The sequence below is a fragment of the Lytechinus variegatus genome, chromosome 19 (genome assembly GCF_018143015.1).
Source record: "Lytechinus variegatus isolate NC3 chromosome 19, Lvar_3.0, whole genome shotgun sequence".
NCBI lineage: Eukaryota > Metazoa > Echinodermata > Echinoidea > Temnopleuroida > Toxopneustidae > Lytechinus > Lytechinus variegatus.
The window spans coordinates 9,661,533-9,685,685 of record NC_054758.1 but is presented as its reverse complement, the minus strand read 5'-3'; the positions used below and the strand labels follow the sequence as shown (position 1 = coordinate 9,685,685).

The window sequence follows — 24,153 nt, the reverse complement described above, 5'->3', positions numbered from 1 at the left end:
TGTGGGATCTTCATGAAATTTTCTGTCTCTGATTTCTTGTTATTTTGACAGTCTGTAATGCTCTCAAATGACCATGACTTGGTCAGTTTATGAAGTGAAGTATTAAAAACTAGAGAAAAATGGGGGTTGGACGTACAAAAAGGTTGATTATTTTATGGAATTGCTCTATATCTATTTTTTCTAATGTAAATGGTACTATCTACATTGAGCAATAAAAATATACAGTATATGTTTTCAGTGGGGTAAAACACTAGTCCTGTATTACAAATTCAATTTTGATGATTAAGTTGCTAAACATATTTCAAAACATACATGTACACTATAGCTCTGTTTACACTAGGCTCGAAACTGTTGTGTACGTCTTCCCCAACGCCATGGTCACATCATCACCTATTAATAGCTCACACTCATCTCCAGTGAGTGATGCGGTTTCCATGGAAACAGATGAGTAAGAACGCCCTTTGTGTATGATTCAGAAATAGCCTGACAATTAATCGGCATCGGTTGATGGGTTATATCAAAAGGAGGCTATCATGATTGTAAGTGCTGGGTAGCAGTAATTAGCAGTTTCCTTCCATGCGGCAAGACCATGCCAAATACACTACAGGGGTTTAATAAGGTATAAATTTTTAAGATACATGTAAAAATAGAATGCTGATGTTATTGTTTGATATTAGGTATTCATTCATAGTGAGAATATTCATGTTTCGATTAACATGATTCTTTTTCTTCATAGAGAAAATCAGTCATTATCACTTGGGTAAATTCAAGCGAAGGACCTACATGTATCGTTAAGGGGGGTGAAATATTGTTTCATCCCCCCACATCTGTACTGCCAGTCATGTTCATTAGTAAATGAAAATACAATTTTGTATTTAATTTTTTTGTTTTTTAGGAGACAGTGTAATATCTTTGATATTCAATAGACTATTACTTACATATAATGTGTACTTTACAATCATTCAATATAAAGAGTGGGGATACATGTAGATTTTGCCGTTAAGAGGTCTATTCCATAAAATTTGTGAGGTCACATGCATGTATACATGTAGGCAGCTCCGCATATAAAGCCATAAAAGTTGTGTGATATCAATTCCATATACACTGTAGTTCCACTTTCTTGTGAAAAATTGAAGAACAAAATTACATGAGCATTCAGAACATACATAACAGTGTATAGTCTACATGCTTGAATATAACTATGTATCATGCCAATAGAAAAAGAAAGTCATATTTTAACCCTCAAAATATAACGCCACTGTTATAATCATACACGTATAAAACAGCTGAAAAGGCACTGGTAAGAGAAATCATATCTTTCACAAAGGTAAAATGCTGGAATATGCTGGTACCGTGTTAAATTGTAATTCTCTTGGGGAAGAAACACTTTTGATCAAATATGATATAATCTTCAAACCCTTCAGCTCTTCAGCACCATTTTTTAACCGGTCGTGTTTAACTGAGGTCTACAGTAGGCCTATCAATCTTAATGTACATGTATCAGGAAAAACTTGATTAAATTTACTGGATTATATCAAAATGAAAAATGGCAGACCATACAAAAATTATGGAAAACTATATTTTTGAGCATATTTTTTGTGCCACATCCACATACCAAAATTATTTTAATGACCAATTCATTTTGTGCATTTTATAAAGCCTTGTAATGGCATTGTAGTGTATACCCCATTTCCATTCTGTTATTTTCCAACCCGAATATTATTACACATTTTCCATCATCTCATTGTCATTTCTCTTTTTTTATTGATGCTATTTGTTGATACATGTATATCTTGATATTTATTGTCTCTTATTCTGTACATGATTTTATTATCAGTTCATTTTCATGAATTGGAAATACACTGTACAGAGTACAATGAATTGATCTGTATAGAGCTAGAACAGTTGGTGAATGAGTGTCATAGAGGAGCCCTACTGACCCAAATCTAAATATATGTATCCATGTACATTCACTAGTAAACTAATTCATTAGGAAACTAATTAAATCACATTACAATCAGGATATCACAAGTTTCGCAACCAAAGGTGATTAGTTTTAGTTAAGATAATCAGATGAACTTTTATTACAGGCACGTTACATTGTATGTACAGAATTGTACCTAATCTACACTGTATACATGTACGTGTATGCTTCAAGCTATTAAACTTGACTACATGTAGTCGCAGAGATCAATTACATATATGTAGTTCAAGATAAATTTTTATACATTCAAGGATAATTGTTACCATTAACCTAGACCTACATGTAGATTTAGACAGTTTTGATGTAGTATATGTATTAAAACCAAATGCTGTAAAATATGACATTCAAGGTTGAATAAGAAAGATATAAATTGAGGAAAGCCAAAATAGTGCACGTTGTATTAGAGAAAGAACTCTTTTTCCAGCATGAGGCCATGCTTCATTTTGCTACAAAAGGTGGTATCAAAATAACTAATTTTACAAGAAACATTGTGATCAATTTTATCCAGAGATTGTCAAGAAATGTAAATTATTTTAACTGTCACTCATTTCATGTGTTTGTTTTGTTTTGCTTTGTTTTATTTCATTTTCAACAGAACAAAATAAATTGGAAGTATATCATCATCACAATGACATTTGCAAATAAAACTTTCATGTACATGTATAGTATAAATTGAGCTACATGTAACTGTACAATATATGATATTTTTCCATGTGTAAAACAAAGTAGTATATATAAAAAAGCAAGTTATCATGAACATTAAATCAAGATCTGTGAAAATGGATGGATCCAAAAAAAGCAAATACTTGTACATGTAGTGTATGGACCCCTCTAAATAATCATTGTAGAATTGCCTATGAGGCAAGGATTTCCAAACAATGCCATACATAATGTACACTAGATTTATGGATCTTTAAAGGAGAAGTCCACCCCATCAAAAACTTGATTTGAATAAAAAGAGAAAAATTCCACAAGCATAACACTGAAAATTTCATCAAAATCGGATGTAAAATAGGAAAGTTATGACATTTCAAAATTTCGCTTCATTTCACAAAAACAGTTATATGAATGAGCCAGCTATCCAAATGAGAGTCGATGATGTCATTCACTCACTATTTCTTTTGTTTTTTATTGTTTGAAATATGAAATATTTTGATTTTCTTGTCATTGTCATGTGAAATGAAGTTTCATTCCTCCCTGAACACGTGGAATTCCATTATTTTAACACTTTGTGCTTCAGGCAAGGAGGTCCTAATCGTCAAATTCGTAAAAATTGAAATATTGTATAATTCAAACAATAAAAAACAAAAGAAATAGTGAGTGAGTGACATCATCAACTCTCTCATTTGGATGTAACTGGCTCGTTCATATAACTATTTTGTTAAAAATAAGCGAAACTTTGAAATGTCATAACTTTCTTATTTTACATCCGATTTTGATGAAATCATCAGCATTGTGCTTGTCTGATTATTCTCTATTGATTCAAATCAACATTTTTCTGAGGGGGACTTGACCTTTAACTTACCGTATTCTATTAACAGTAATTGACATGATACTGCCGCTATTCCTCTTCTTCTGATTCACCGTTGCTATGACGGTGAATTCTGGCACTCTTCCCGACAAAAGATTCTTCAGTTTCTGATAGGTTTCCTCATTGGCTTCAATGGTTCTGGATTCACCTGGTAAATAAAGATATTCATATTTAAAAGTACGATGATACACCAACCTGGTGGACTGTACTTATGGATGATGATGATGATGATGATGATCGCAAATCATTATTCTTGAATCAGGGTAGGAAATAAATTTTTTGTATTTTCTACATTGGGGCAATGGAGGGAATTTGGGGCTATTTTTTAACTTCAGGTGAGGGATAACATAGTCTGCATGCACAGACCCTGATTGAAACTTTGATTAATGAGTGTGTCTCCATGCAAAGACTAGTACATACAAAACTTGTTGTTGAGAGGGCCTTCAGTACACAAGGCATGAGTAGGCTGCACATTCAGACCTTTTACTCGAGTAAAGGGTTTGCACAGTAGACTAGGGATATATGTAACATATCATTCTGCCATAGTTTGAATATTGATTTTCAAAATGATCTCAAATATTGTTTGTGACAAATCGTGGGGCAACTCTAGAAAGAAAGGTCGCACCAAAGCATGCATTTTGGGGGGATTTTAAGGGCGTTTGGGGCAGTCATGGGGGCGAATTGGCAGTTCATACTCTGTCTTGTATTGTTCTCTCCTTCTTGATCTTTCAATATTTATTGAATACTAACTTTATAAATCAAAGAAAGCAAGTAGATAATACAAACAAAAAATATCATACAAAATACACAAAGTAATATGGAGAAAAGAAATATCAACACAATCAAATTGAATTTATTTTTTGTTAATTTTCTTTTATTTATTTACCACTTGTGGGATGAAACACCCTATCAACAAATTCTGTTTTTCGTAGGGGTCCATATCGATGAAATTATTGTTGAAATTTAAGCTCCACCTTTACCTTCAAAACGAAAAGCTGGTCCATAGCTATGCGGATGTCCAGCTACCTGCGCAACGTCCGGTGAAGTTAAAGCACTCATATAAACTCCTTGAATCAAGTCTACCTCCAGAGATGGGTCTACACCTAGACTCTGCACTGTAATGGAAAATAAAGATAAAGTTTATTGAAAGGATAAAAGACCAGCACAGTTTTCTTACAATGTTTATCTGGAATTATTGTAATGATGTTGTCACCATTTGTACTGCATGTTCTGATGGAAATTATGCTGTACAAAATACGAACTATTATCATTATCTATTACCCAGGTGGGGTAAATGGGTACCGGCAGGAAGTAATTCCTTAAAAAGCTGTGCGCACCAAATTTGGTAGACTACATGTAGCTTAGCCGGGGTAATATAGGAGCGCCTTGAGCACCTACATGTAGCAAAGGTGGATACGTGCGCTATACAAATCCTATATAATTATTTGTTTATAAAATTGAAGCATTGGTGATTTTTTTTTTAAATAAAGGCCTGCATACAAAAGGCATCAAACTTTCAGAAGGTGAATAGAAAAATCAAATAATCCCACAACTTCTACAGAGTTGAAAATATTGGACTCATACATGTACATGTAAAGGCTGTAAATATTACCCTCGAGCATTTCCTGAAGAGTTTAGTCAGCAATTACCACTGACTAATTCACTATCAGCCAATCAAGAGACAAGGATTTCAGTGGCTTATAACAAACAACGTCAGTAAAAATCACAATTTATTTCACAAAATGCTCCCATAGTACCTGTTTTTCTGATTGAGCAGGTGTGAAAACAGACAGGGTAGGAAGTCATTTCTATTTTATTAAAAGGGGCCATATTTTTATTCAGAATAGGGGTGATAATAGAATTGGGGGGCTACATGTATTTCTTTCATTTGAAAAGCTACAATGTATTTTTTGTACAACAAGAAATTCTGTATTGCTGTATTTTTTATTATTTTGCTGCACCAGTTGTATGTTGAAAATTGATTTTCTATTAAAACTTTCTTGAATATCGTTTGTGGCAGATCTTGGGCAACTTCAGAAAAGATGGTCGTCCCAAAGCATTCAATTTAGGGAAATTTAGGGGCGAGTTGGTGTGTCGTGAGAGCACAATCGCCCGCTGCCCTCGTTTATTTCTCACACTGCAGCTAGATAAGCATTATCTCGCCCACCTGTTCAATTAGTTCTCACTTCATTTCATCAGTGTAGTCCCATTGCAATGTTTGCCTGTAATGTAACTCCACATCTCCCACGATCCCATCCAATTAAACGTAATACATCCTCCCCACACTACTCCCACACGCCCACCAGACGTGGGAACACATATCGATGGATGCCGAGAAAGATTGGGACAGCGGGTCGATATGTGGTGTAAAACATCCCGCACATCTATGTCAATTATCTTGAGTAAATTCAATAGATGTGCAAAGTTCCAAGCATGGAAAAGTTAAAAAAAAAGATCTTGACCATTGTTATCTCGCCCCCAACTTACAAACAACTCTTATAATGTTATATTTGTGAGTGTGTGAGTGGGAGAGTAAATGAAATTACAATATATAAAGTGTTGTTCAGTTTAAGAATTTTCTACAAGCATGGCAGAGCAATTAGAGGTATTCAACTATTTCTGTAATATGTACAACTAACACAAAAGAAGGGTAGATGGTCGAGTTACATGTACATGTAGGAATGCATGATGTGATTGCAGTTTTAAGAAATATGTGAACATGAAATCAGAAATAGGGGGTATAATTTTGGATTTAGATATACATGTATACATGTATGTATGGCAGAAACCTAAATAATTCAAGAAAAATGGCACATCCACATTTTTTATAGTATCAAATGACACTACATAATATACATTGTAGGTGCAATTAAGGGTACTGTGCACACTGTTAAAACTAAAGTTCTTTGATTTTTTTTAGAGTAAAAAGGGTGTTGATTGAATGCAGTAGGCCTACATTGTAAAAAGTGGAGGATTCAATTGGTGCCTGCAGTGTGGACACACCCACTGCTTAGTCTGTATTAAAAGCACAGACTCAAATCTGATACTTCATCAAATTATACCATGTTTACATGTAGGGAGGAGACTAACTTCCAAACCCACAAGACCAGCATCCCTCCAAAAAAATATACATGTATATACATGTACATGTATAATTGAATGAATGAATGAATGAACGAACGAATGAACGAACGAACAAACGAAAGAAGGAATGAATGAAAAATAATAATAAAATAAAATAATAAAATTACATGTATAACCTGTCCATGTCAAAAGGTGCATTTACATGTACATGAAGGCTATAGTAGCAACAGATAGGCCTGAAGTGAGGGAGAAACAGTTTTTAATAGAAGGTGTACCTACTCCAGTTGTAGTAGGTCCATGGTTAGAATGAGGGTCGATTAAACCCTGATTCTGCAGCTACCGTGATTTATGTTTGAATTTGTAATCATGATTCATATTTCTAGTGATTCTGGCTTTAATATGAGGTTGCATAAATGATGCCAAAGAAGAGAAGCCACATATAAATCTAGTAAAAGTCTTAAATACTTTTTTATTAACTATGCATTTTATGCACTTTAGCGATAAACCAGGGTCTGTGCCTACAGACTAATCACTGATAACATCATTTTGGCAGCAAGAAAGGGTTGGTATGTTGAGGTGTGTTCAGGGGATTACCCTCATATATCTTACAATCATCTCTGCAGGAGTTCACCACCAAAACCGCAAAAACCACGGCTAGACTTCAAAATCATTTTCAAGGAAATGAGGAACAAATTGATTGGAGAAGATATCATCTTAGCACCGAGCTACTCTTTGATCTAGGATAAGAGATAAAATTGCTGCTTTTTCCAAATGAAAACTGTCTACAAGATGGTGCACCTAAAATCTGACAAATTTCCCTTCATTTTTCTTTTTCTTTGTTCCTATAATGTACAGTACAAACTACAGTGTAAGTACATGCAAATTAATTTAATCATTCCATACTTCACGTATGCTGTAAAACCACAGCTAGACTTCAAAATCATTTTCAGGGAAATAAGGAACAAATTGGTAGAACATGTACATGATGTATAACATTTGGATAATTAAAATGAAGAAATTAATGCATTATTTCATTTTTTATCGAAAACTATAACAATTCCAACTAGGCATTGAGTGATCTTAACTTCGTTGTCAAAATTTCCTACAATGTTACAGGTATATGATAAACAATCTGGAATTTTCTTTCACAATTCCCCTTTGTAAAACCATGTCCAGATGTCAGGGAATTCTGATCGAAAAGGTCTGAGAAGTTCTACCTTTATAAATCTAAACCTTTATCATTCTTTGGTCAGAAGCCAAAAGTAGACTTCAAAAATCATTCTCTAGCAAGGAAATAGGAAACAAACTTGGTGAGGAAACTACATGTATTAGTTAAGTATCTTTAGAATTGGAACATTTTCAAAACAATGCCTGTTGGGTATGGAGTTCAATGCATTACGTCCTTTATATTCTTGTTGTATTTTCTCTGTTGTATTACAAGTGTTTCCTCTCTTTCTTCCTCCTAATAAATCTTCTCTTTTTTTCAAACCATTTTGCTGTCTCTGACCTTTTTATATAGAACATTTAAATTGTGCAACTAATACTAAGATTATCTTTAGTTCAATCAGCCAAAGGCGTTTCGAGAAAGGGGAAATGTTTTTAAAAGCCCCCTTTTGCATTTTAATTACAAATGTAGGAGTTAAGAGATGTGATTGATCAGAAATTGTCAACTCTATAAAATAAAAAGGTTTTCAGGCAAGCTCACGTTCTAATTGCTATAGATACTGGTAAACCCACACAAATGACAGACGGCTTTGATATATGATGGATGAAATATTAAGTTCATTTGATGAGCTTTAATCTTAATCCCATCTCAGATTTAATTGGATTTATTAATAGAAAGCTTTGTGGAGGCACACAAGGAGGAGACTAGAGATTGCAGCACCAGAGTAGCATTTCACAAAACAAAATACTCAATGATGTCCATTGACTGTTTGTTATAAGCTGCTGAAATCCTTGCATTTGATTGGCTAAGTGCAAATTTGTCAGTGAAAACTACTGTCAAGATGTTCCCTGAAAATCATTTTTTAAAACATGTAACACAAAAAAGGGAACTTATATACCAACATGTACAGGAGATTAAAAACCAAACTTACATGTAGGTTTGGGGTCTACCAACTTTGCAATGTACAAATGCAATGTACATACCTGTATGCCATACACCCTCTATTTCATCATCGACAACACTAGAATATGCACACCAACACCTACAAGTGTATTTGAAGCATCTAAATTAAAATCATTCAGATGAACAGTCCAACATTCTTATGCATTATCATCTTCCCATATATTTCATTTCATAAAATAGAAAAGATGTGAATTTTCATTTCAACCATCTGCTTACCTGGAAAATGGTGCTACAATGTACATATACAGCATGAATGTATGCTCAAGAGGGGTGCACAATTGGGGGTGCAACTGTTTAAAAGAATAATGTTGTACTACTGTACATGTACACGTATACCAGGATACGATATGAACTGAAGAAGGTTCAATAGTCAAATGGTTTTTACCCAAGGTGTTTCCTTCACTTTTATGGAATGGAAACAATTCCAAAAATTGGGATTATGATTCATCCACGTTTATTATTTTTCATCTTCCATTTTATTCCTTCTGAGGAGAGCTGAAACAGAGTGAAACTGATTGAAGTCTTCCTGTCATAAACTCCAGACATGTTTTAAGCTGGTCATAAATCATAGACTCTAATAACCCTCTTCAATATGACTGACATTTCCAAGATACTGATCTCCAGAATCTTGGATTAGGTTTCAGCTTAATCTCAAGAGAGCCCTCTTCACACTCAAAATATTAACTGATATTGTAGTCTACAGCAGTAATTTCTGTAGAACTTAAAAGCAGATCTCTGGAATGATTTCCTGCAATTTTTTTTTCAACCCCCTTCTTGCTCAAAACAGAAACAATGACACCGAATAAAATACAGTGAATGGTTCTAGTGGTGATCATGCCAATAGAAAGGGCATTCTCTGTGTATGACGTGTAGGGGCTATTCATCTACAGTCTGAAACTTTCATTTCCTTCTATTTAAATTTCCAATGCCCCCTTTCACACTCAAAATATAAACACAGTCATACAAAGAATATGGATTCATTGAATCATTTCAGCAATAAATCCCATGCAAGTGCAGTTCTCTGCATCAATCTCCTAATATTTCATTACTTCCATTTTCATGTCAAAACAAAGCCCTGTTCACACTCAATAACTAAACATACTTTGTACATGTGAATGGGTAAAAAGAAAAGCAGCATCCATGATCCATCCAAAAATATACTGTTTGTTTCCAAAAAAATATACAATTTTACAATGTGTACACTAAACACCAGAGAGGATAAAACACAGATCTGACAAATATTAACACTGGTACTATTCAAGTTTTTGCAAGAGATTCATTAAAAACAGCAATTTTACGTACGCAGGGTAGTCAAAATGTCTCAAACTGGATTACTATTCAGATTTGACACTCAAGTCATACGGCGACATATTATGTGTACCGGTAGGCCTAGACCGTACAGTTCAAGTCTTGGAGATAATAATTATAGTGGGAACAGGTCTTTTCAATTTCCCAGGAGCATTCTCAGTTGAAGTGATTAGAAATTCGAGGAATGTCAGAGGAGAGCTACTGTGTTGTTTTCAAATATACAATGGAGGTTCAACCTCCATGGTCAAAGGTGCGGATTATTTGAGCTTTTTTATAACACAAAATGAATTCCTGGAAGTCACATGGACATACATGTACAGTAATACAAACATAATATTTTTCATTTCATTATTTCTCTTCCTATTTTATGAATTCTGTCTTCGTGTTTTTTTTTCTTATACAAATATATACTGTAATTGCACACTTTAATACATGTACATGTACTTGAATATTTCTTATTCCTACTATTTTTGTAATATACATGTAGCAGCCTACATGTACAGTACATACTAATACATGGTTGAGCGATAAAGCTCTGTATGTACATGTATGTACAAAGGTGCTTACATCACTTTAAACTTGCTACGTAATTGCAAATAATTCTATTTTTTCTATTTTCTGTTATTATTATTATCATATTTTCCACCCTTCTAACATTGAAAAAACACTTTGAAATATTTGAAAATGGTAGGCTCCTACAAAAGTAATGCCTACATGACATGACCCACTACCCAACCGTCATACAATCATCCAGAGAGTGACAGAGTAGTTGGCTTAGTTGGCTTGAAATCATCTTCTCAATAAAACTACAATGACTAATTGGATATCCTATAGCCTGGCTCAGAGCCGTACAGGACTCTCACTGTCGGCCTCAAAGATTTTTACCTCTCTCGATCGGCCACTCCCGAGCTCTGTCTTCAATACAAGGTGATGCAATTCATCTATTCAATCACAACGATGGAATGACATCAATGTCATAAAAAATTGCATGCACTGCCCCTTTATAAAAGCAGAATTTGTTATTACAATTTCAGTCACTATGAGTATGACATCACTTTGTAGGGGCATAATAAAAACTATGCATTCCAGATGATGATGTAAAATATTAGGCTGGCTTGGGGCCATCTTATCTGCGGCTGTTGTTGTTTTTGTCAGCAAAGTTGTCAACAATGAGAAAAATTAACAAGTTTAATAATTCATATTGAAATTGTCTGGATACAAGACTAAGGAGAAAGTGCTAATTGAGGTTGGAAGGAGATTGACCAAGTTCAATTTCATGGAAGAATAGCGTGAGTAATCGGATGGGAGGCCTCACCAAAGGCTTTCATAAATTGATTTAAAGGGTACACACTACCAATAGATGATTGTACTAAATTAAACATGTACTGTACATTATACATGTAGTACCGCATCCAACATATATAGTATATTCTAAAATAAAGTCATTATTTGTACCGGGTATACATTATTCACCTCTAGGCTATAATGCAAATTAACTTTGTGCAACTAAATGGTGAAAGATCAGATGAACTTCAAAGACAGCTGGAAAGCTGACTGGAACTACATGTACATTTCTGTGTACATACATGTACTACATGTAAAAGCACAATTTTTTTCAGGGGATAGTGTACATTACATCTGATCCCACATGTAGGCTACTGGCCAAATCTGCAACATTGTATTTTATACACGAAAGTTTCAACTCTGCAGTGAGTGGAGATATTCTGGGGCTCTTTTGAGCTTTCCAGTGGTGAAAAATGCCCGAAACCCACATGTGGTTTCTTTCCCTGCATTAGCACCATCATCAATAATCTTATTTGATTAATTACTTTCCCAACATGATCAATTAAAAGCACGACTGATTGGCCCAGGGAATTCCCTGATCAGCCATACACTACATTATGTACATGTTAAACCAGGGAAGTGAGAGTAAGAACTCCCACTTCCCTGGTTAAACCCCCCCCCCCCCCAAGTCATATCAACTATCAAATACAAATACAGGGAAATTTTGTCCATTGATAGAAACAGACAAAACATCATATCATTTGACCAACCCGCCAACAGCACTGCCAGTCACTTGGTAACAGACCAAAACACAGATTAGACAAGCAGTACGTGTATCAAATTCCATCGACTACAAGCGCAATGACCTCATGCAGATGATCAATTTTAATCTCACATAGCAAACACAATAGGTGGGCAGGTCCATTTGATTACATAGGAATAGCACACACACTAGACAAGACTCCGAAAGTTTACATAGGAAAGGGGATGGGCGATGTGATGTGTGCAAGGCAGTAATAATCCAAGGGTGGAAGTTATTGACTCTGGCTTTTTGCAGCCCAGCTGAGGAGATATAGGATTATCATCGGTCACGTCTTTTAGGAGGTTACATGTTAGAGGAAGGTTTATAATTTTCGAATTTTTACTTTCTCGGGCCAGTTATCGCCCTCTGTAATATGTTCCAAAATAAAATACAAAATACATGAAAATATTAATATGAAGGGGGGCCCATGTCTGCACTCCTTTAAAATTGAACTTAAGATTAAACATACATCTTTTTTAATAAACCCACAAATATTTTTCAGTTAATGCTCCTTATATTCTTATAATAAAGTGTGCAAAAAATCTCATAAAAAGTTGAGAGAAACATCTGGGGCCCGTTGCATAAAACTTTTTACCTGAGAAAACTCAGGTTATTTTCACCGGAGTTTTTGCCCTGTGTTAAAATCAATGGCCGAAATCAGATTAACCTTAGTTTTCAGTTTTTAACAGAGTTTTCTCAGGTAAAAAGTTTTATGCAACAGGCCCCTGATTTTCAAACTGAACAAAAAACATGGTGCTCCATGTCTGTGCACCCATTCTCTTTACACACGATTCTGGTATATTTATGAGAAAAGCTGCATTTTGAGGCTGTCACATGGATGCCTAATATTCAATATTTCTTTTCCATTTTGAGTCAGAATTTTTCATGAATATCTGCCTACAAGTTTGTGTTGTGGTCAGTGGTCACTGCATCTGGAGGTCTTCTTTCCTTGTCTGCGTATATACATGTACCTAGACTTGGGACATCAATCAAGGGAGGAATTAGAACAGTGAAATAGATAATAAAAATGTCTGAATAGCAAACAAACATTAATTCTAGGCCCTAAGAATTTTAACTTTTTTAGCGCAGATCTAAATTTAACTAGAATAGATCTAAGTCAGACTAACTGATTGGTAAAATTATTGTATAGATGTAGACTAACATTAGATTTATAAATATTAACTAGGGTTTTCTAAATATATCTATCTAATAGTAGATCTAGACTTACCTTGGGCGATGTTCGTGCAGGCTCCACTCCACTTCACTACCGTTATACACTATGGCTGCTTCACCTACCCGAACTTCAGGACGGTGAACTCGATCACATATTCCGATATGCGATGTTTTGAAATCGGCTGTAATATGTGTGAGGAAAGAGATACTGGCCAAAAATCACCAATTTTGAGGATAACCGGAGGATGGACATGGAGTGAAACACAGGTGAAGAGTAAGAAATTAAGCCTTTTTTCTTTCTTGTTATATTGTTTTTCTTTAATTTTTTCAATAAACCACTTTTTGATCCCACCTTTGTCACTCAGAATATCCGATCGAGTTCACCGTCCCGAAGTTCGGGTACATTGTTACTGTAGGTGAAGCGTAGTGTATTGCGGTAGTGAAATGGAGTGGAGCCTGCACCAACAGACCCGAGGTAATCTATCTAGACTATGTCATATGGACATTAATTAAGCCAGTCAAGCCACGGTCAGGATGGGGAGAAGCTCCTTACATTGAAATAAGTGAAATTTGGCTGCCTATTTTCATGGAGAAGAGTCAAAGAACAAGAAGTTCAAGAATGGTAGGCCTAAACAAAAATGGTAGGCCTAGATCTAAAGTAACTTTAATAGCTGGAGCCTAAGACTTAAGTTAGAGATTAAAAAAAGATAAACACAAAGTCAAAGAAACACTGCCCAAAGAGTGTATTTATAAACGAAGCTAATGGTCGATTGTGGGTACAGATACACAAAATATTATGGGTGGGACCGAGATTAAATAGTGGATTTAGAGGGTAGGTTGGGGTAATCGGGGGTGGCGTAATGTGTACTTCGATCTCTCACTCAGTCTCACGCTCGCAAAGAGGCCTGGATGAAAGTCTCTTACCTCTCCCAAAAAGACAGCAGCAAACTGCTACCAGAACAACTCCAATCATTGTTCCCATTCTCGATTTTTCCTTCCAACAAAGGCACCAGTCCTCTCTATTTAATACAATAGTATAGGTGTTATGTTGTAGTTCCTGAGTCCTGAAAACAAAAAGTATCCACAACCAACTTCTCTGCTTAGCTCCGGTTGGCTTGGTCTCTCGCAACTACAATGAATGATCTACTGTTTTGTCTTGCAGAACATGCAGCTGCAGTTAAGTGTACAATACAATGCAGGTGCATTACGTAGTGAGCGGTGGGTATTAGAGTTGCGGTAGATCGATCCATTATTTTTTAGGGAAACCAATTACCGAAATAAAATAATTTTGTCAGATATTACACAATTATATCAAAACAAATTATTTACTACACAAACAATTCATATATATTCTATTAATAATAGTCACCTTTTTAAAAGTTCTTCATTTTAAGACCGACTATAAAATTGTATAGTATTTCTCAATGTCTGTATCAAAATGTACTAGTCCTATAGTTGTGAGGCCTAATTGCAATCGGGGTGTCGTGATTGGATGTTGAGCCGTAAAGTTTTCTTACGTCATAGTGACGTAATTGATCGTGGTAAATTCGAGTTCAGTTATCACAAAATCCGATTAAAGCTGTTCTTCAAATGTTTTCAAATGGTTATCTGCTCAATACATAATCATGCAACAAACATGAAATTGTCAGAAAACGCAGAACGCGGAAACGTCAAAAATTGTGATAGAATTAAGACCCAATCAAAGAAATCTTTTCCTTGGCTTGTGAACAAGATGTGAATTCGATACTTATTTCTTTTGACAATATTAAAATCATACGTAAATTTCACCAATATAAGTAATCGCATCCTTCATTATAAAATGTTTAATCCTAATAAAACCTGCTCAAGTCATCACTATAATCATGCTACATAAAATTGTGAAGTGGTATAACAGGGGGAAGTGGATAATAGCTATAATAGAGACGCACAGTCGGATTAATCAATTCACCTTTATCTAACTTTGTTCCCCCGGAAGTTATACTGGCGGAAAGGACTAATTTGTTTTTCCTGGTTATGCAAATGAGCTGTATACATTTTGTAAATTGTTGTCGTGAGATAAAGAGTTATCACTACGTGGTCTGTTTTGATCTGTATAGACAAATGCACTTTAAAAACAACATTGGGTCGTAATAAGGGTGCGTTACAAGATGGTGTCGCGTGATAAGTTGTCTTCAGAAAAAAAAGTATGTTAAGTTTTTTTTATTTAAGATGGATCAATATATCAACTCCGTTATGATTTATTTTTTATTTTACATGCAGTGTCCAAACTACAATTTCTCTAAAGGGAACTTTGTTTATACAAATAATCAGAATTGGCTTTATAACCGGGTATCCATGTAAGACGAACACGCCAACAAAAATCAACCAACCAACATTTTTAGGAAACCATACTCAAATTTTGAAATCAAATTAACTGAATTGTACTGGACTGAATTTAAATAATATTGCTAATTTTAAAGTTATCCTCATACCAGTTGCGTTAAAAGCCTCGCCAGCATCCACTTCAAAATTTGCTGACTTCACTCAAATTAAAATCAAAGTCAAATTATGTTTACCCACCTGAGAAATATATAATTCTAAAAAATACAACTTATTCCATTCATCATTTAATTTACTTACATAACCCTATCAGACCCTCAGAATCCCTCCACGTTTTCGACCTTTTTTATTCTTGTTTGAACCTTTTTCCTTGGTCCAATATCTTGTCTCCACACCCTTAAAATAGTTTGGCAAAAAAATGTCATTTTTAACCTGACCACACAACTATTGCTTAAAATCAGTCTGTCCAAATTGGGTAATAAATTTGCTCAATTGGATAATATTTGCCCACATACATTACCCAACACAGTGGACAGTATGTTAAGTGTACATAATGTACACTTAAAATACGTCCGAAATTCAATGACAGATTTATATCAAGGCAAAGATCGATGAATCTCATCAATGCACACTTAACATACGTCCGAAATTCAATGACAGATTTATATCTAGGCAAAGATCGATGAATCTCATCCTAACATCAAAATATCTTGGTCTTACTGAAATAAAAAAAAATAATAAAAAAACTTTATAGCGATATATTTCCCGTTACTATGTTCTACTCATTTGAAATAACTTTTGAAATACAATTATTCATAAGTGGCGTAATGAGCGAAACCTTGAGAGGGGACCAGACGACGGTCAGGATTTTAAAAAAAGGTGACTTTTATACAAAAATCTAATTTTTGATTGATTTTAATATCATATTCAGAAAATTGTATCATATTTTATCTTTTCCTTTCCCTTTCCCTTTTCCTTGTTTTTCTCCTTTTTGTCCTTGGTCGTGAAATGTGGGGGAGTCCGTGGCCCCCGTGCCCCAAACTGTAAGCCAGTGATTCAGATTTCGACTCCCACCCCCCCCCCCCCGATCGCATGCCGTGTTATACATTATGCGTGTTTATTTTTATACCCTTTATTGTGTTTTGAAATAGGACATGTTTTACTTCAAGGTTTATAGAGATTTCCGTTTTATGCTTTTAGTAATTGATCATACATAATATATTTCCGTATGGATAGCCTTCTGCACTTTTGGAACATTATCGATAAAATAGTGACTATTTTCTTGGCAAAGTTCGTTCCGTAGATATTTCTGAAGTGGTTAATAAGCGGACATGGTTTCAGTCAATTAACCACAACTATTCAGCCGATACATTACCGGAATGCCGAATATCATTTTAGTCATAACCGCAGACATGAAATATATGGAAATCATGCATGGAGCGGACAAGTTAAAACTATATTAGTGCATCCTATTTCTGAAAATTGTAACATATAAGTCGTTTACTCTGCATGTAGTATCTACACTGTAAACTGTGGTGTTAAAACTGACACCAATTGGTGTTAATAGAGGACCACACCTTGAGGTGTTAAAATTACACCTTAGAGATTGAACATAACACCAAAGAGTGTAAATGTAACAACCAAAGGTGTTGTAATAACACCTATAGGTGTAAAACTAACACCACCAATTTAACACCGGTGTAAAATAACTGGCGTGGTCCTCTATGTACACCAGACACCAGACACCAGTTAACACCACAGTTTTTGCTGTGTACAATATTGCCTATTTAAATCAAAAGATAGTGTTATGTCTAAATCTCTGTTACATAACATTTTTTTAGTTTTAAATACATTTTTTTTGACAGCGAAGTTTCATTTCTTTATTCATTGTAGTTGAACAATGTTGTTTGAATTGTAATTACTTTCGGTTCTGTTCAAAACAACCGCTTATAGGTTATATAAAATTTTATATTACTTTAATGTGTTTTTTCTGCATGCGTAGGATATCACAGCCAGGGACAGTGCCAGGGGGTGGAGCAACAGCCTGCAATGGGTTGGGGGATGATGAAGAAGAAAATGTTTTAAAAAAACAGTGTATCAAAAGAGAGGTACATTTATGGTTCGTTTAAGTTTATTATGTCCCTGGGATGATGTCATTGTTTCTTTTTTAGTTAAAAAAAAGTACGACCCTTTATTTTGTCTGGCCCCCATCGATTCGATTTACCACCGCACCTGGTCACAAAACAAACTCTTTTATTCCAAATCACAAGAAGAATGTGTGATTCGAAACTATTTTTGAGGATAATAACATTCAAAGGAGGATTTCAACAACTGTAATTACATTTGGATTATGAGAGATTTCGCAAAAAGAGGTAAGATTTAAGATTTTTTAATGCATTGAGTGGGTAAATTGAGACGAGAACAAGGTACTATATGGACTAGAAAGTGTAAATCGGATAGAGAAGAGAGGGAGGTATGCTTTCTTAAAAAAATCAGTCAAATTGACTGGAACAGTAGTCAGCTGGGAGCAACTGATATGGCAATCACTGATATTCATATTTCCGACATATATTCTAGTCAGAAATAACTCTGTTCTAGTAAAATATGACTAGAAAATAGTCAAATATGACTAGAATGACAAGTTGCTCCCAGCTGACCCTATTAACTAGTCATTTTTGACTGATTTGTTTTTAGAGTGTAGGGGCGGAAAGAAAAGGGCAGGGAATGGTTATGTTCTCCACAGTAATGCATCTAATTTCGTTGACATTTTTTATTATTTCATGACGATTTATATATAACTAACCTCGAAAGAAAGAGAAATGTAATTCGGGTGAAAACATGGCCGACCGAAAGAGATTATAAGCAAAAGAGAGTCGCAAAGGATGAGTACTTAGGTGACGTCACTTTCGCCCAAACAAATCGAAACAACTACTTTTGTTGACAATGAAAATATTGACTTATTGTGATAACTCTCCTAAATAAATAAGTAAAGGGGCAGAGCGTATATAGACCTATTCCAGATTATGAATCGACAGGCCTGCATGTGTATAACTTTGTAAAAAAATATATGCCTGCGACAGATCTTGAAAAGTGCGTTAATTGTATTTTTTCTTTTATCTACCGTAGTAGTTCTGAAGTTATGAATGAGAAATAACCGCGGAAGAAACATTTTCATGCGCATGGTGAAATTTACATGCGTGGTCTTAATAACACGAAAATAATAATTCAGTCGTATCTCCCAAACCACTTCAGAACATTTCGAGTAACATATGAAAAAAGGCGGTATAATATACAAAAATAAACATTCGTAAACGCGAAAATTTTACCTAGGTTTATTGCATTGTCTAGACCATGGACCCCGCACTAACCCGAGTTGATGGTATGGGTGCACATATGAAAGGTTGGGCAACATAGTTACTGTCCACTGTGTTGGGTAATAAATGTTGGTAAATATTCCGAGCAATTATTATCAAATTGAGCAAATTTTTTACCCAAATATTAGTTTCCATTAACTAATTTGGGCAGATTTCAACCAATAGTTGTGTGGACAGTATGTTGCCCAGGGTTGGTTAAAAGTTGAGCACTTTTTGCCCAACTTTTTTTAAAGAGTGTGGGGCATTTTACTCTGCCGGTGGGAACCCAGATGCAGAACCAGGAGTTGTTAAACAAATTATCTAAATACACATTTTGTTTATGTCATGGCCAAAGTCATTGACAAGCAAATTTCTCCAACTGACATTTTCTGTGCAAATTTAACCCCATAAACAATCGCATATCCTAACAGCAGATCACGATCCACGAAATCAGACAAAAGGGAGACAAAAAATGAAGAAAAAAAAATACGTGAGTTAAAAACATCCTTTCTTTCGATATGCAAGTTAATCCATAAACTTTTTTCTTATAAAAGTAATGTATTATTTTGTTGATGTTGTTGACGAGTCTTGTTTTAAATGTTTGTTTGTAAATAATGCATATTACGTTTTTCTTTCACAATTTCAGTCAAATGCACTTTTTTTTTGTTCTGAATCGTTAAGTCCTTCCCCTTTCACAAGACATGTGAGAGACCGGTTAGGGGCGGTTGTTTCAAGAAGTATGTTTTCGCTTACAAATTTGCTATCCGCCAATCAGATGCAAAGATTTGTAATAGCTTACAGGGGCTGCAGAAACGGGGGGCTGGGTGGGCTTCAGCTATTTTTTTTCCAAAACCGTAAAAATTACCATCTGTTTGTGATTTTTTGCATGGTACCCCTCCCCACTTTTGGCTCAGCCCCACCCCCCCCCAACCACAACCACCACTCACTTTCAAAACAGTTCCGCGGCCCTTGGCTTATAACGTGATAATCATTGACAAAGTTTAACCCGATTTGAACACACTGTATAGAAATGCACATTGCAACAATTATCGATACATGACATCTACATGTATCCATGAAAAGCCCGGAATCTTTGCTTTCTTTTAATAGAAACATGCCATCCTCGTCGGAAGTAGTTAAACCTATTTCTAAAGATAACATCGGCGAGATCCGGTACTTGACATGATTCGCACGCAATTTCTTAGCTATATAGGAATACAATACATAATACAACATTGAAAAAAATGGATATTGCATTTGGCTAATGATTCTGACGTCACAATACCGTCGTTTTATAGGTCCGGTATTGTATTGTATTGTTTGTTTGTTTGTTTCCATGTTCATCCGAGCCAGCATCCGAGGCGAGGGTGGATGATTCCAATGTTATACTGCTGCTGGAAATAACACAGTACCCTCATCACAGTGTGTTAACAGTGTGAATTTATCACCATCACGAGATCATTTTTAGGTGACACGACATTTGCTCCTGCGACAATTGCTCCTGGCTTAATTTCGTCCAAGGTGTAGGGTTAGGGTTGCAAAAGGGTTTTATATTAGGTATAGGGTAGGGTATAGTTCAGGGGCGGAAATCTCTCCCAAAAGGTAGGGGGGACAAGGGTCTGGAAAATTTGACAAGCAAAAAAAAAGGCTATTACCTAAAATTTAAGGCCATTTCGACGAAAATATATTTGACAAGCAAAAAAAAAGGTCATCTCGTCCCAAAACGCACGTTTTATTCCCATTTTGAGTTATATATTTCTTAGCATCACCAAAGACCCAAAATAGTAGGGGGGACATTTGATATTGTGTCCCCCCCTACTATTTTGAGTAGGGGGGACATGTCCATCCCCCTGGGATTTCCGCCCATGGTATAGTTCTAAACCTGGGTTTGAAGTTTGTCATTCCATTTAGTGTGTGGAATTTAGAGCGGAGCAATTGTAGCATTGGAGCCAATGTCATGGAACCAATTTTTAAAGTGTGAACCCAACATTTTCACTGTCCATCATGTTAACACACTGTATACAACCACACTGCATGATCAAACGTTACCACAGTATGGATATGTTTTCAGGTTGATTGACTTGGAGCACTTATAACAGTGCGAATCACGTTTTCACATTACATCAGTGTGAACACACTGGCCCGTATTCTGAACTCGGGTTTAAATTAAACCCTGGTTTATAGTTGTGGCTTATCTATGGAGAGCCAATGGGGCACAATCCCTAACAGTACACATTCAATTTTTATTAACTTACATGACACTCAAATTGTTCAGAATTGTCTGGGAATGATAACTGAATTATTTTCTTCCTAAAGAAAGCAAAAGGAAACAAAATAGTAAACAGACGAAATATACAATATAAACAGAATTTTTTTTTAGTTTTGGCTTCCCATAATTTTAGCACAGAGTTAGACTGAGGTCTAAGTTAAACCCGAATTCAGAATACGGGCCTATGTGACAAAACGTGTGACACAATGCGTGACACCATGTTCTTACCAGCATGGTTGGTGTAGTGTTAACACAGACACAGATTGTAATAGTCTTAATACACATTGACTTGTGGGGCAAACTTTAGTATTAGAATTTGGAAGCATATCATGCTGACTACACCTAAATTGTTTCCAGTTACTACGGAAGCTACATATTTTGCTACTTACCAATATTTTTTTTCACGTTTTGTATTAAAAAAAGAGAAAATATATGATTATTAATGCACTAAGTAACAATATTTAATTCCTCCCTTTGTGGGTGAAATCTTGTGTTACTTAGCGCATTAATAATCATTTATTTTCTCTTGTTCTTAAAAACTGAAATAAAATATTCATAAATAGCCGAACATATATAGTTTCCGGAGCAACTTGGAATGTTTGAGGTTGCTATAATTATGTGTGTTCTGGAATATAATAAGGAAGTGGGTACATTAACGGGAGAAAAGAGATGACTGAGAAAAGAAAAAAGAGGAGGAATGAAACAAGAACGAGAGAAAGGAAATTAAAGAGGTTCGGAAGAGAAAACAATAAGCATCAGAACAGTATGTAATATCTAGTATTTTCATTATGTTTCACTATTGTATCAAGGGAAAAAAACAGTCAAAATACTGAAAAGTAATAAACAGTTTATTGAAAATATACCACATTAATATAAATATGTTACAAAAACATTTTACATTCTCAACTTGCTCACATTAAATTGCATCATGAAAACATGTTGCTTGAGAACGGTTTGACATCATGTATGATCTTCCAAACATGGAGCAAAATCAGTTCCATCTGAATTTGTCATGAATTATTTTGAATGGTAAAGTTACTAGCCCGGGGGGGGGGGGGGCAGTCAAATGTATTACTCTACTACACCCGTGTCCCCAAATTATTTCCAAACACCCCCTACACAAGTTTTTCTCTGTGTGCAAAATAACCCCCTAAACAAGTTGTTCGAGAGTTTCATAAACACAATTTGGCCCCTAAACAAGTTGTTGCCAGAATATGACCCCAAAACAAGTATTGTCTTCTTGCTAACAATATATTTAAAAATATACAAAACTATATTCATGGGTATTGCATACCCACAGTGCAGTTAGGGTTAAAGGGGAATCCAACCCAAATAAAAAATTGTTTTTATAAGGAAAAGAAAAATCAGACAAGTTGATAGGTGAAAGTTTGAACAGTATTGGACAAACAACAAGAAAGTTATGAATTTTTTAACGTTGTAATTATTGGTAATCACTATACCCATGGAGATTTCAAATTGGCCGCATATGGGATGTCATAGTGATGTAAGGCAAGGACTATTCCTCCATGGACTCCAATACATATTTTGGCTAAAATGTCATTTTTCCCAAAAGTTTTATTTCAAATTATATTTTTCTTTCATGAGGACATAAAACAATATACTACCTGGGTTATATTTAGATTACTGCCCCAGGGGAATTGGTACGTTGGAGAAAACCACAAATCCCTGATAATAAAGTACATGGCCTATGAGAAAGTTGTCCTTGCCCCTTGTCATAATTTACTTACTGAGTTGCCAATTTGAAATCTACATAGTATTAGTGATCTCAATTTTAAACCAGCTATAACTTTCTTATTTCTTGTCCAATTTCTTTCAAACTTTCACCATTCTGTGTAATTTAATTTTCTCCTTCCCGACACAACATTTTATGGCCAAGGCTGGATTCCCCTTTAAATACCACAATCAGGAAGAACCTGAACACTTTTCAGAAACGAGGAGGAAAAAGCCCAGGGGAAAAACCTTGGGGATCACCTTAAACACGTTACTTTGGCTAGTCTTAGAAAAGAAAGCTTTGGAAAAAAAAATCACCCTAAACACGTTTGACTCCGCGACTGACCATTGACCAGTCTTTCAAAACCACCCTTATTTTTGAAAATCTGTGTTTTTTATACCCTTGACGAGTGAACGCGCGGCCGAAACTGAAAAAAAAGACCCACCCCTTTAAATGCGTTTTTTGGGTCACGCTTGTATACAGCAATATATTTGAGTGGCAACCCCCCCCCCCCCGGGGGTTACTAGTAACAGAACTTTACTGACAATGCATCATCGTTATGGTATTTGACCTTGATAATTATTATCCAAAATAAATCATTATGATCACAGTCTTGTATACAAACAAGTCATCTTGTTTATACAAAATGGAACTCTGGTTGTAATGAATACACACATGTAGAAAGCACTTACTCCACACAACATTCATTCAATTCTTACTGAGGAAGAAAGCAGAGACCTTTACGAACTGCTGCCCTCTATCAGCAAAGACATTACAGCTGAAAGCTCAACAACTCATTTAAAACCCAGTACGGTAGACTGTGAACAAGACAACCTACTATTAGGTACATAATCGCCTATCTTGAAGCATTATTTCAGACCAGTGTGCTGTAACACAAGGGTTAGCAATTAAATGGATGCTCTGGGCTGGAAATATATCTAAATGAATAGAGTAAAATTCACAAAGCAAAATGCTGAAAATTTCATCAAAATCGGATGACAAATAAGTTATTGAATTTTAAAGTTAATCAATATTTGGTGAAAACATTATGCACATGGTCATGAACATTCATTAGGTGGGCTGATGATGTCATAACCCCACTTTTCTTTTTCTTATAATTGCTTCATTTTTTTCATACATGTGTAAAAGATGGGTCTCCATTAGACGAAATAAGTTGCAGCAATAA

At 35.2% G+C, this 24,153-nt stretch overlaps 1 protein-coding gene across 1 annotated transcript in view; it reads right to left on the bottom strand.

Annotated features, from left to right (window-relative positions):
* The window catches only part of LOC121406122 (protein kinase C-binding protein NELL2-like), a 33,704-nt gene extending 19,257 nt beyond the window's left edge, over positions 1–14,447 (bottom strand). The window contains exons 1-3 of the mRNA XM_041597143.1: positions 14,219–14,447; positions 4,496–4,630; positions 3,510–3,663 (exon numbers count right to left, since the gene is read on the bottom strand). Of these exons, the coding sequence (XP_041453077.1) occupies positions 3,510–3,663; positions 4,496–4,630; positions 14,219–14,276 (347 nt within the window). The 5' untranslated portion in view covers positions 14,277–14,447. The remainder of the gene's footprint in view (positions 1–3,509; positions 3,664–4,495; positions 4,631–14,218) is intronic.
* Between the last annotated feature and the right edge of the window lie 9,706 nt (positions 14,448–24,153).